The sequence below is a fragment of the Hemiscyllium ocellatum genome, chromosome 39 (assembly GCF_020745735.1).
Source record: "Hemiscyllium ocellatum isolate sHemOce1 chromosome 39, sHemOce1.pat.X.cur, whole genome shotgun sequence".
Taxonomy (NCBI): domain Eukaryota; kingdom Metazoa; phylum Chordata; class Chondrichthyes; order Orectolobiformes; family Hemiscylliidae; genus Hemiscyllium; species Hemiscyllium ocellatum.
This window is the reverse complement of record NC_083439.1, coordinates 38,233,541-38,247,152: the sequence shown is the minus strand read 5'-3', so window position 1 is coordinate 38,247,152 and position 13,612 is coordinate 38,233,541. Positions and strand designations below refer to the sequence as shown.

Below are 13,612 nucleotides of genomic sequence, written 5' to 3'. Positions count from 1 at the left end.
TTTTATCAGTCTCCACCAGTTCCTCTGGCAGCTCATTCCATATACTTACCACCCTCTGCATGAAACCGTTGTATCTTTCCCCTCTTACCCTAAACCAGTCTCAGATTGATCTCTTTCCTCACTATCTCCCTGTCTTCCATCCCTGCCTCCACTATTTAAATCCTCCCAAGCAGCTCTAGCAAATCTCCCTGCCAGTCACTTCTACCACAAAAGAGCTTCCAATGGTCTAAAAATGTGAATCCTTCTCCCATACACCAGCTCCTCAGCCATGCATTCATCTGCTGTATCCTCCTTTGCCCTTACCAATGTGTACAATGACCTTCAGCTGGTTCCTCTCGTCTTGAGAATATTCTGCACCCTCTCTGAGACATCCTTGATCCTGGCACCAGGAAAACAACACACCATTCTGATTTTTCGCTGCTGGCCTCAGAAACGTCTGTTTGTACGTCAGACTAGAGAGTCCCCTAACACAATTGATCTTTTGGAATCTGACGTACCTCTCATTGCATTAGAGCCAGTCTCAAGACTAGAAACTTGGCTGTTCATGCTACATTCCCCTGAGAATCCACCACTCCCTACATTTTCCAAAACAGCATATTTGTTTGAAATGAGGATAGCCATAGAAGACTCCTGGACTGGAGTTAACCCAACCATGTGACTGTATCTGAGACATCCCCCTTCCTATAACTGCTATCCATCATACACCTTGTTCTTGTAAATCCCTCACTGCCTTTAACTATCTCTCCAGCAGATCCATTCGATCTGATAGGATTCACAACCAACGGCATTTATTATAGATATAATCCTCAGTAACCCGTAACCTCTCCCTAAACACCCACACCCAAGAAGAGCATTTCACTCTACAAAACGTCATTTTTGCTTCTTTCAATCTATGGACCCAGAAAATAGCACTGTCTTATTCCTCTACAAAACATTGCTCCAGGTTAAATTAATACTAATGGCTTATATTTTTAAGTTTAATCAAGAGACATGTCTCAATATAACATATACTGAGGAACAGGAGATTCGACGTTTCAGCCATAAGCCCTTCTTCATTCTTGAAGAAGGGCTTATGCCCGAAACGTCGAATCCCCTGTTCCTTGGATGCCGCCTGACCTGCTGAGCTTTTCCAGCAACAAATTTTCAGCTCTGATCTCCAGCATTTGCAGTCCTCACTTTCTCCTCAATATAACATATAATCAAGAAAGAACCCACTCTACTCACTACTACAGACTTATTATAAGGCCACGCTTAAAATATTCACTTATCTGTTTCTGTGTTGTGACCTCTCCCAAACAGGTTCCTCCAATATTAGTTGTGAATTTCACTATTTGTTCATTTTCCCAGACGCACTCCAATGTCTAGTGATACATGAATTCAAACAACAAAGGCAGTAACTGCACAGGTTCACTGCTGTGTCAGTGAGCAATGTGGGTTTCTTTCTCTCTCTCTCTCTCCTGCACTGACCTCACCATGTGCTTCCTTTGTCTGTTCCTCTCCCTTTTAAAAGTGCTTTTGTTTTGACTTTTTTTCTCCAAAGTTCCAAAACAATGCAACAGCATATAAAACAGTAATTGCTGCTCCTGGAATTCGACACCAAAAATACCTCCAAAAAGGAGCAACCTGTTACAGCCAGAATTTTTTCCTGTCCTCCATCTTGGATTACCATATAGTTTTCTCAATGTGAAATTTAAATAATCAGTCATCATTATCATAGTGAGACAAAATGGATGAAATTAACTTGAAATGACCAAATCATAGCATCACTTTGGGTCTCTTGGTATTAACTCATCTTCCCTACACTATCAGACTGATGAGATCAGGTTTAACATATTCACCATAGATCCTTATGAGCAGGCAATATTATTGACTTTCCCGCCAAAATTTCTACTTGGCATTCCACACCCCCAGCAACCAGAGCATGGCATGATAACATCTTAACAGTTACAGAGTCATAGAGTCCTACAGCACAGAGACAAGCCTTTTGGCCCAAACTCGTCCATGCTGACCAAAATGTCCATCCACAGTAACCTCATTTTCCTGCACTTGGCTCATACCCTCTAAACTTTCCTATCCATGTATTTGTCCAATGCCTTTTCAAATTACTTAATATATTGTGCAAGTTGAATGGAGTGCTGGGAGTCGAGTTAGTTGGGGGAATCATAATCTCTATAAATCAAATGTAGTTTAGGTGCATTAGCCACTGGAAACGCAGGGTTACAGGAATAGGGTAGGGGATGGTTCTGGGTGGCATGTACTTTGGAGGGTCCCTTGGACTTGGGCCAAATGACCTGTTTAAATACTGTGAGGATTCTATGATTCATTAATTTTGGGAACAGTTGGGCATTTCTGCACAGATGTAACTCCAAGGTGGTATGTAGCCTCCCTGGTGCCAGTGACCAAGATGTCACAAGTAATCTTCTGGTGGGAGGTGAATAACCAGAGGTCATAGTCCACATTGGGTAGGAAGGTGTTCTGGTCGGGTTGTTGCCAGTGAAGAAAAAGGTCTTAGGCTGCAGGGGGATATCGACAGATCAGTCAGATGGACTTTAACCCTGATAAGTATGAGCACTTTGGAATAGGTAACAAGTCAAGGGAGTACTCAATGAATGGGCAACATACTAGGATGCTCAGAGAAACTGAGTGTTCTTGGGGTGCTTGTCCACAGATCCCTGAATGCAGCAGGACACAATAATAGGGTAATTAGGAAGGCATTTGGGACACTTGCCTTTTTCAGTCATGGCATAGATTATAAGAGCAAGGAAGTTGTGTTGGAGCTATCCAAGATTTTGGTTAGGCCACAGCTGGAGTACTGTGTGCATTGAAAAGCATGTAAAATAGACTTTGAAGAATGTTTCTAGGAATAAGAAGCTTTAGTCCTGAAGATAGTATGAAGAGGTTAGGAATGTTTACCATGGTGAAGAGAAGGCTGAGGGGAGCTTTGATAGAAGTTTTCAAAATCGTGAGGGGTCTGAATAGAGTATTCAGGGAGAAACAGTTCTCACACATAAAAGGACAAAGAATGAAAAGACACATTTTAAAATTAATTTGCAAAATATGTAAATGTGAAGTCAGAAGTAAAGTTAGTTTCACACAGCAAGTAGTTAAGGTTTGTAATGCAGTGCCTGTAAGTTGGTGAAGGAAGGAAGGTTCGCTTGAGTCTTTCATGAGTGTATGATTACATCTTTGAATAGAAACAATGTGTAGGGTTACAAGGAAAGCAGCAGAATGGCACTAAGTCACGGGGTTCATTTGGAGAGCCGGTGCAGGTCGACCTTCAATAGGAGGCATGTTGGTAAACTTGAGATGGTGTAGACAAGATTTACAAGGATGTTGCAGGAATGGAGGGTTTGAGCTATCAGGAGAGGCTGACTAGGCTGGGGCTGTTTTTCCTGGAGCATTGGAGGCTAAGGCATGACCTTATAGAAGTTTATAAAATCATGAGGGGCATGGATAGGTGAATAGCCAAGGTCTTTTTCCTAGTGTGGGGTAGCCCAGAATTGGAGGCCGTGTATTTAAAGTGAGAAGGGAAAGATTTAAAAAGTACCTGAGGGGTAACTTTTTCACACATGGATTGATGTGTGTATGGAATGAGCTGCCAGAGGAAGTGGTGGAGGTGGGTGCAATTTACAAAATTTAAAAAGCATCTGGATGGATATATAATAGGAAGGGTTTAAAGGGATATGGGCAAAGTGCTGGCAAATGGGACTAGGTCAGATTGGGATGTCTGGAGTGAAGAGTCTATTTCCATGCTGTATGACTCTATTCTACACTGTAATAATTCTGTAACTTCCCAAATCTATCCCCCAGTTTAATACACCAGACCTTGCTGTATTTAAACATGGAACAATGATATGTCAAATTCTTTTAGTTCTTTTGAAATTATCTTTTTTATTAAAAGGCATTCTGTATTTTTAAATTAAGCCTGCCTTCTTGTAAGAGGCCATAATTCTTCTCATTATCTATAAAGCAGTTACAGGCATATGGCCATATGAATGTACACATGAACATAAAATATAAATACATTTTCAATATATAGTGATAGTTCTGGCAAAGTGTTATTGACCTGAAACGTTAACTGTTTTTCTGTCTCTATAGATGCTACCTGACCTACTCAAAACTGGCTTGTTTTCATTCCAGATTTCTAACAACCAGTATTTTATCTTTTATCAATTTGTGCATCTTATTGAATAGAGAACCAGTTGATAATTCCGTCTGTATTGGTGTTTTATTCAGTGTTCCTCCACATGTGGAAAGGGCCTGCATTCGCGGGTGGTTCAGTGTATGCATAGAGTCACTGGTCGCCATGGCAATGAATGTCCGACCTTAAGCAAACCACCAGCTTACAAACAATGCCAGCAGAAACCTTGCAATGGAAGCATCAACATCAACACGATCACCTCACCCAGCCTTGGTGAGTGTCACTCCTCCCCTTTTTGCATAAACCATAGATTGTGGACAACCCGAAATCCCGACCAACCAGGGAGCTTAGCACTGATGCATGGAACGTCAGATCTTCAGCAAAGAGCAAAAAATGAATTTTTGTCAGAATGGGCTTGTTGTATATAAATGCACGCTGTGATTGGGATAGGATTGGAAATATATAAATACTAACTGTAGTCTTGATGGGTTTGTGTATATATAAATAATGACTGATTGGGATGGGTTTATGCATATCTGAATACTGATTAGTTTGAGCATAAGTGCTGAGAGATAAATGGGAAGGGGTTGGGGCTGGGGGAAGGGAGTTGGGAATGCGCTAGATAAATGAAGGTTGGGGGGGGGGTGGCTGATGGTAATAGGTCGGAGTGGAGGGTGGAGTGGATAGGTGGGAAGGAAGATGGACAGTTCAAGAGTGTGGTACCGAATTAGAGGGTTGGATCTCGGATAAGGTGGGGGAGGGGAGATGAGGAATCTGGTGAAGTTGACATTGATCACGTGTGGTTGGAGGCTCCCATGGCAGAAGATGAGGCGTTCTCCTTCCAGGCTTTGGGTGGCTAGAATATTCTAGTTGGTAACTATCGATGTCAATGTCATTGTAACAGTGTGTTTTGAAATGCCAGCTGCCTTGACGTACAAGTGTACAGGAGATCGGTGGACAGTATACTGCAGGGTCATCCGAGAGAAGAACCTGTGTCAGGACATGCGATGGTACCAGCGCTGCTGCCAAACCTGCAGAGACTTCTACGCAAACAAGCAATACCACGGTAGCTAATCACAGGTTTTTCTGCAGCGTCAGATAATTTAAGAGGAGCTTCAACTCTGCCTGAACCTGAGCAGAACTGAGGTTTGTAGAATTTCTCAAACTGGAAGAGAACAATGTTGAGGCATGCTGTGGGGTCCACACAACAGTTACCCACAGTCCGCACAAGATCTCTGCAGTTTTGGATTGTGCTGCATGAAACAACTTCAAAAACCGAAATAGCGACCTTTTCAAGAACTGCTCCCTATGAACTTCCTTTGGTTCTGCATTGACCTATTACTACAACATTAACAGCCTGACTGAATTAGTGGGGAAGGAAAACTTAAGCAGTAGCTTTCTTTTTATTCAAGAAAAAGGTGTTTATAATCTTTCACTGCATGTTTTTGCGGAGTTAATATTATGGACTTGAATTGGTTGCTAAAAAAAAGCAAAAGACAATAATGGAACTGGAGAATTGTCCCTTTAGTGGACAGGTCAGGAGATGTGTTTAAACCCCAATCCACTGCTTTTTTTCCCTCTTGTCATTCTGGATTATATTAATAATGTAACAATTCTTTCCGTCCAGAGTATTGATCAAACCACTTCAGGAACACACTTATAACTTGATAACTTCATTTATAGCAACTTGAGTATTTACAGGGTTTTTTTTTAGCAATACAAAGGCAAACTTGAATGGTGCTATTTAACCTTTTCACTGCTGTTCTAGCTTTGGGGTCAATCATCTTGTAATTGTGATGGACTCCTGTTTGACAAAAACAGGAAAAGGAGACCAAACAGTTAACACTGGTGGAAAATCAAGAACAGCATCGCTGCTAGTGAGAGCACGAAGCTAATTCCGTTCGGTTTCCCCAGATTTTCGACCAATACATTGTGAACTTGCTTGAGTGTGCAGAGATTGAGTGCATTGCTGTACGAGGATGTAATCTTTGAGCTCCAACAGCCCGACGCTGTGTTTCCTCTTTATGTGAGCACGTGGTTAGTTTGAGTTGGCTATACTCCTGCATAGCCATAATGCAACTTTAGCTGCCTTGCACTTATAACAACTGATATACTTTGAAGAAGGGACTTCGCAAGGGACTGAGAAATGGCTGCCTTAGCATATAAGGATAGTGATGTCAACATTTTCTTAATCAGAAAGAAATATTGACCCTTTTGGCCATTCCTCCCCACCCTGGTTAATGTTAATGCCCCTAAATAGCACATGAGCATCAGTGAAACGTAGAAATTGTTACAGATGTATTTCATACACTTGTCACTTTCTGCCTACATGCGTGAGGTAACAGTCAGTGACAAACAAATATGAGCTTGTATAACGTTTCACTGCACTGAGATCCATGTCTTCGACTCACCAATGTCACAGCACACTGATAGGTTAGGCTTTCTTTTCCAATATAAATTTCAATTTCCTATTTTGACTAGGGTTACATGAGAGCTTATTTCCCAAATCCCGTTCATTAGACTTCATAAAATTCAGTTCAGAGCAACTATTAAAGGACTGCAAAGGGTGAATGAAATAGTTGTCAAGTTACTCACAAAGTCACAGAGGATACATTTGGCCAAGACAGTCTCTCCAGCTTCCATGTAGTTGTTTGGAAATGAGGAGCAAGGTGAAGGTGTGGGCCTTCACACTTCTGCAGACATTTTGAACAAAGCCCAGCAATTTGGAAACTCACTTCTTTGGGAGGTATCATTTTGAGTGTCATATAAACCCCATTTCCCTTGAGACAAGAAGCTATCACCAAAATCTGGGATTGAAATAAGTCAACTCTCTTTTTTGGCAAAGTGAAATTAGTTCTGCAAGCTCTTTCTCCTGTAGAGATGTTAAATAGAACTCTCAGCACAAAATCTGCCCTCTACCATAATTAGAACTTCCCTTACTCTGTAGAATCTCATTGTATGCCTTTCTCCCCCATGTGTTTTCTCTAGTTTCATCTTAAATATTTGGGTGGCATGGTGGCTCAGTGGTTAGCACTGCTGCCTCACAGCACCAGGATCCCAGGTTCAATTCCAGCCTCGGGTGACTGTCTGTGGGGAGTTTGCACATTCTCCCCGTGTCTGCCTGGGTTTCCTCCAGGTCATCCGGTTTCCTCCCACAGTCCAAAAATGTGCAGGTCAGGTGCTAAATTGCCCTTAGTGTTAGGTGCATTAGTCAGAGGGAAATGGGACTGGGTGGGTTGCTCTTTGGAGGGTCGGTGTGGACTTGTTAGGCCAAAGGGCCTTTTCCACACTGTAGGGAATCTAATCTAAATATATCCACTTATTCATGTCAACAATTGTGTTCTCCCCACACTCAAAAATAATCTTCTGAATTCCTTGTTTCATTTATCTTTGGTGTGCCCTGATATGTTTGCTATTATAGGGTTCTCTCCCCATTTGAAACAACGGATAGAAGGAGATACTCATTCGTATGCCAATGTCAACCCCTTTTTTTTGTCATTCATTCATGGGGTGAGGGTATCTCCACTAGGCCAGCAATTCACGCCCATCTCAGAGGGCAGTTAAGAGATATGAGTTAAGGTGGCACAGTGGCTAGCATTGCAGCTTCACAGTGCCAGGGATCCAGGTTCAATTCCAGCCTCTGGTGACTGTCTATGTGGAGTTTGCACATTCTCTCCTTTTCTGTATGGGTTTTCTCTGGGTGCTACAGTTTCCTTCCACCGTCCAAAGATGTGTTGATTAGGTGGATTGGCCATGCTAAATTGTTCATAGTGTCCAGGGATGTGTAAGCTACGTTAGTTAGCTAAGGGGACTACAGGTGGGGGAGGGTGGGATGCTCTTTAAAGGGTCAGGCGTGTTGGACTGGGTGGCCTGTTTCCACACTGTGGGGATTCTATGATAACCATATTGCAGTGAGTCTAGGCTAGACCAGATAAGGATGGCAGTCTCCCTCCCAAAAGGACATTAATGAACCAGATGGTGTTTCCCAGCAATCAACAATTGTCATCTTAAAAGTCTTAATTCCAAATTTTTAATGAATTCAAGTTCTACTATCTGGGATTCCAATCTGGGTCCTCAAAACTGACAGTCCAGTGATCATACATCAAGCCGTCACCTCCCCCAGCACAGAGTGGTCACACTTTGGCATTATCATATCTAGCCAGGTAGATTTCAATTCAGTTGTTTCTCCTCTTCTTTCTCCAACAGGGAAAATCCCTTACACTATTGTGCACAATCTAAAACCAATGGAAGTGCTAAGACTTTGACACAAATGCTTTGAGTAACAAAGTGTCATGAGAGCACAAAGACACGGAAATCAACAGAAAGTCTTTAAGTACAACAATATATCTACTCACAGTTTTCCTTAAAAGCTCTCTGGTTCATAGTGCTGTCCTCATAACCACCAGATCTTTCTACCTTTTAATCCAAATTAAATTATGAGAAATTGCATGAGTGTTTAAGTGATATTATCAGAATTTCAAATAAATCTTACAACTAGCTAATTTCTGGACTGAGACTCCAGCTTGAATATTAATAATGAGCCATGACATTCGGGAATGCAACAGAACTGATCTGGAAAATCCACCAGTATGCTGTCACTGGGCACTCCAGATATGAGTCGGGTTCTCTAACTCACTGGGTGGCCAGGCAAGTATCAATAATGCAATCAAGTGAGGAAATGGTTTTGGAAGCCACAACAATGTCAACTTACCAGCCACACCCTGACATTCTCCCAGCACAGCCAACATACTCAGTCTCACAGCAAACACCATCTACATGCTTAATGACCCTATTCTCTCACACCCCATGCATAACTTATCACTGTGTAGTTCTAATTATTTATTTTAAAAATGTGTTTTAATTTGCATAAAATATAAATAAAAGGGCACATTTTTTGATTGCTCACTTCTGACTGAGCTTGGTGTGCACCAGGAAGATATACAGGAACAGCCAAGCACAAAACATCAGCCAGAAAAATACTAGTAGATGTGCAAAAATCACCAGCGGCTGAGCAGGGGTCTCATGGACTGTTCTAATCAAAGTTAAAGTTTTACACAGATGAAAGCAATACATGGATCTCACTCTTGATCTGTGGCTTGACTTAACCACTAAACATAACCTTAGCCCCTGGTAACAGTAGTGAAAAGGTTTTTCTGTTTCAGTGTGTGGCAGAGCTTGTAAGCTGCTTTTGGTGTTTAATGGTGCTATATTTTTTGCAATTTTTACTTGTTTCATTTCAGTCTTTTTTTTTGCAGCAGGTAGTGTGCTATTCCTATTGAACTGTTAAATGTTAATTGCACAAGTGACTGCCACTATATTCGACATGGTGCTATCTTATTGAAACAATAATCTTTGTCAGAAGATGCTCGTTATCATCATAATGTGATACGGAAATATATTCATCACGATTAGCTTTTTATTTACAAAATGCAATGTCAACGGCAGTTTTGCCAACACACATATTGTATGGATGGCCTGCAGTATACTTATGGTTCTTTTGTGTTGGAGAAAGAACAAAGAAAATGCTTGAGAAATTATAGTGAAGGCTAATGAACCCAGGCAGCCCGTCCTCCCTTTAGTGGAAGAATATTTTGCAGAATATTTCACATTAAATTTATTTTCATCAAGTATGAGTCACATGGTGCTTTGACTATACATCTGAGTTTGGATTTCTGCTCTGCCATTTTCTGGATAATTTTCTGGGAGAAATGTTTGAAAAAAAGGAAAAAGAGCAATCTCATTGGACTTTGACTATTCTGGTAGCAACCTGGCTGCACTAGAGTTTTGTACAGCTGCAGCATAACCTCATGGTTCCGGAACTCGATTCCTCTATTAATAAAAGTTAAAACACTGTATGCCTTCTCAACAACCCTGGGTGGCAATTTTCAAGGATCTGTGTACCTGGACACCGAGATCTCTCTGCTCATCTACACTAACCAAAATCTTACCATTAGCCCAGTAATTTGCATTCCGGTTACTCCGACCAAAGTGAATCACCTCAAACTTGTCTGCATTAAACTCCATTTGCCACCTCTCAGCCCAGCTATACTTCGATTACTTACAGTGTGGAAACAGGCTCTTCGGCCCAACAAGTCCACACTGACCCACTGAAGGACAATCCACCTAGACGCATTCCCCTACATTTACCCCTTCACCTAACACTACAGGCAATTTAGCATGGCCAATTCACCTAATTTTTGGACTGTGGGAGGAAACCGGAGCACCCGGAGGAAACCCACGCAGACACTGGGAGAATGTGCAAACTCCACACAGACAGTCGCCTGAGGCGGGACTTGAACCCGGGTCTCTGGCGCTGTGCTAACCACTGAGCCACTGTGCCGGCCACGGTGTACAGCGCTCTGCAACCTATAACATCTTTTGTCACTATCCACAACTCCACCGACCTTAGTGTTGTCTGCAAATTTACTAACCCACTCTTCTATGCCCTCATCCAGGTCGTTTATAAAAATGACGAACAGCAGTGGACCCAGCACCGACCATTGCGGTACACCACTGGTAAATGGACTCCAGGATGAACATTTCCCATCAACCACCACCCTCTGTCTTCTTTCAGCAAGCCAATTACTGATCCAAACTGCTATATCTCCCACAATCCTATTTCTCCACAATTTCTACAATAGTCTAATGAGAAACCTTATCGAACCTTTTCTGAAATAAACATGTACTTTGAATAAATTCACACAATCTGGGAGCATCATTTCCTTAACAAATCTGTTCCCTGGATTGACTACTTGCCTTGTGAGATATTGGACTGAATTATTAAAACGTAAATCACAAACCTCAGCCACTGGCCACAAAGGTGGGAGCCAGTTCACCATGACTACTTTCAGGAACCTTGGCAGAATTGAAACCAAATTTACTGGCCTTTCATTGGGCTCAGCGGGTCTTAAGGGATATGAATCTTCAGAAAGCTGCTTGACGATCAAAGACCCAGCATTGTTTCAGTCCCAGCAGCGTCACTGAGAGTCCCTCTGATTTTGGGCTCTCACTTCCCTGTTCCTGAACTGTTCCTTCAGCTACTGAGGTCTTAAATTCTGGAATGTCCTTCCTGACAATCTCCACCCCTCTATCTCTTTCTTTCTCTCTCTCCTCCTCCTCTAGGTCACTTGTAAAAAATTATTTCACTGATTAAACATTATGTCAAATATTCTTTATAATGTTCACTTGAAGTGCCGTGGGCTGTTTTATTATGCTTTTACTTGCTCTTGAATGTAAGTTGGCATTGCTGATTGTGAAAGGTGGGAAAAGCAGTCCTTCTTTCCTGGAGTTTAGAACTAATGGGAAACGATTCAAGAGGCCAACAGATGAAAACAGGAGAGTTGTCTGAACATAGGACTGATGAGAATGGAGAAATCAACTCTAAAGATAAGTCGAGTCAGAGCCCACATTAGCGTGGAAAATTCAGAAAGAAATGCGAAAGTGAAGAAGTTGCCATAGAATAAGGGATTGTTGTGTAACAAGTGAGTGCTAGTTTGTTTCATTTAATTGGAGGGTTATCGAAAACCAGGAGATTATAAGAACACTTTTAAACTTGGTAATTGTATTGATACGTATCAATCCATTTGTTTCAGAGAGTTTTGTTAGTTTTGGCATCTTTAATATCTTTAATATCTTTTATAGAAACACACTTCGGCACAAAAGGTAAAATCAAATACAGGAGAGACACTGGAGAGAGAGGAGGATCCACCTGGACTCGTTTCTTTGGGTCCAGCAGCTTGTCCACATTACTGCGAAACACCAAACCAAACCAGAGAAAAGTTGGGCTGGGACAATTGGCCACTCCCCTTTCATTGTACAAGTGTTTTGTTTAAAACTTAAAAGCCTTCTGCCTGAGGCAGTATCTGTTAGCTATAATCAAATTGGCCTAAAACCCTTCACCCCCAGACTTTGCAGACTCCGTGTCATTTACAATCTCTGAAAAAAGAAGCCAAGGACAACACAACCTTGTTTAAGGAGCAGCATTGTCACACTTCCTCCCTTTAAAAAAGGAACCATCAATATCCAAAGATGGCTTCATTTTAAAACCCCTTAATCCTAAATTGTTAGTGCTGTACAGTACATATATATATTACATTGACTATAAACATGTACAACTACATTCTATTTCAGTCTGTTTTACTCCTGCCACCGAATGCCTCGTTTTTTTTATTCAAGCCTTGACAATGCATTGGCAATCATAATTTCTAGTCATGCCACATGCACAATTTCAAATTGAATGGCAATAACAACAGGCTCCATCTAAACAGTCTGGCATTTTTGTTCTTAAATTTCACCACAAACTTCAATAGGTTATGATCAGTGTGAATGATTGTCTCAGATACATCACTGGTAACATAAGCATTGAAATATTGTAGCGCCAACACCAAGCTTGGAGTCCTCTTCTCAACTGTTAAATATTTCTGCTGACGAGTGTTCAACGTCCTCGAGAAATACCCAATAGGTATTTTCTTGTTGTCTTCTTGCAAGAGCGCAGCACCGGCACCCACATCTATTACATGAATAGCCACCTTGAATGGCTTTGTATAATTAGCTGTGGCTAATTACAGCTTTCAGAGACTAAACAATAAAGTAACTGCCAGACAACCCAACTGTGTCATATATACAGATGACCTGGTGATTTTAGTCATACACGGAAGGAACATTTACAGTATTTATCAGACTTGTTAGTTCAACTTCAGAAGACAGATAAACTTGGCTAACAGATAATTTGACAAGGCCCAAGTCACTTTCCTAGGCCATGTTAATAACAGGCTTTCAGGCTGTCAAATGCCTTCTGACAGTCTGCTGTTCACTGAAAGTTCTTGCCTTTCTTTAGCGGTTCAGTGAGTGGGGCAGCCATACTGCTAAAAGTTGGTGCAAATTTTCAATAAAATCCACTCAATCCCACAAACTATAGTACAGAATACCCTCGATTATCTGAATGAGATGGCTGGGGAGTACTTTGTTCAGATAACTGATCTGATCGTAAACGAAGATGCCATACTGATCTACCGCGTAGGAGAAAGTGAGGCCTGCAGATGCTGGAGATCAGAGCTGAAAATGTGCTGCGTTTTTCCAGCAACACATTTTCAGCTCTGATCTAGCGCATACTACACCGGAGAGTTTGTTTAAATCTATCACTTTGATGAGTCTGCTATTTAAACAAATTAATCTTTGCATTCTGCAAATTGCAGATTAAACTGAGAAGGACTAAACCCTTACCATTACATAAATATGGAAATCCCAGCATTAAACAAGGTCCCAAACAGCTTTCACGATCACAAGGGCATTTGTCAGTTTTCGGGAGCACAATGTTGCAATAGAAAGACATAAGCACTGCCTCACGCATGTGTTTACTTTCTCTGCCATTTTTTTCATGAATGGTCAGGTAAAGTGACAGTAATAAAGCATGCAGATTCAACTAGGAGAAAGTGAAGACTGCAGATTCAGCATCTGCAGTCTTCACTTTCT

General features: G+C 41.5%; 1 protein-coding gene across 2 annotated transcripts in view; it reads left to right on the top strand.

The window, feature by feature from the left end:
• Window positions 1–9,768, top strand: part of adamts17 (ADAM metallopeptidase with thrombospondin type 1 motif, 17) — a 692,427-nt gene extending 682,659 nt beyond the window's left edge. For both annotated transcript variants that reach the window (XM_060853375.1, XM_060853373.1), the window contains 2 exons: window positions 4,237–4,414; window positions 5,064–9,768. In XM_060853375.1, coding sequence (XP_060709358.1) covers window positions 4,237–4,414; window positions 5,064–5,215 — 330 coding nt within the window. In that variant the 3' untranslated portion in view covers window positions 5,216–9,768. The remainder of the gene's footprint in view (window positions 1–4,236; window positions 4,415–5,063) is intronic.
• Window positions 9,769–13,612: the final 3,844 nt, after the last annotated feature.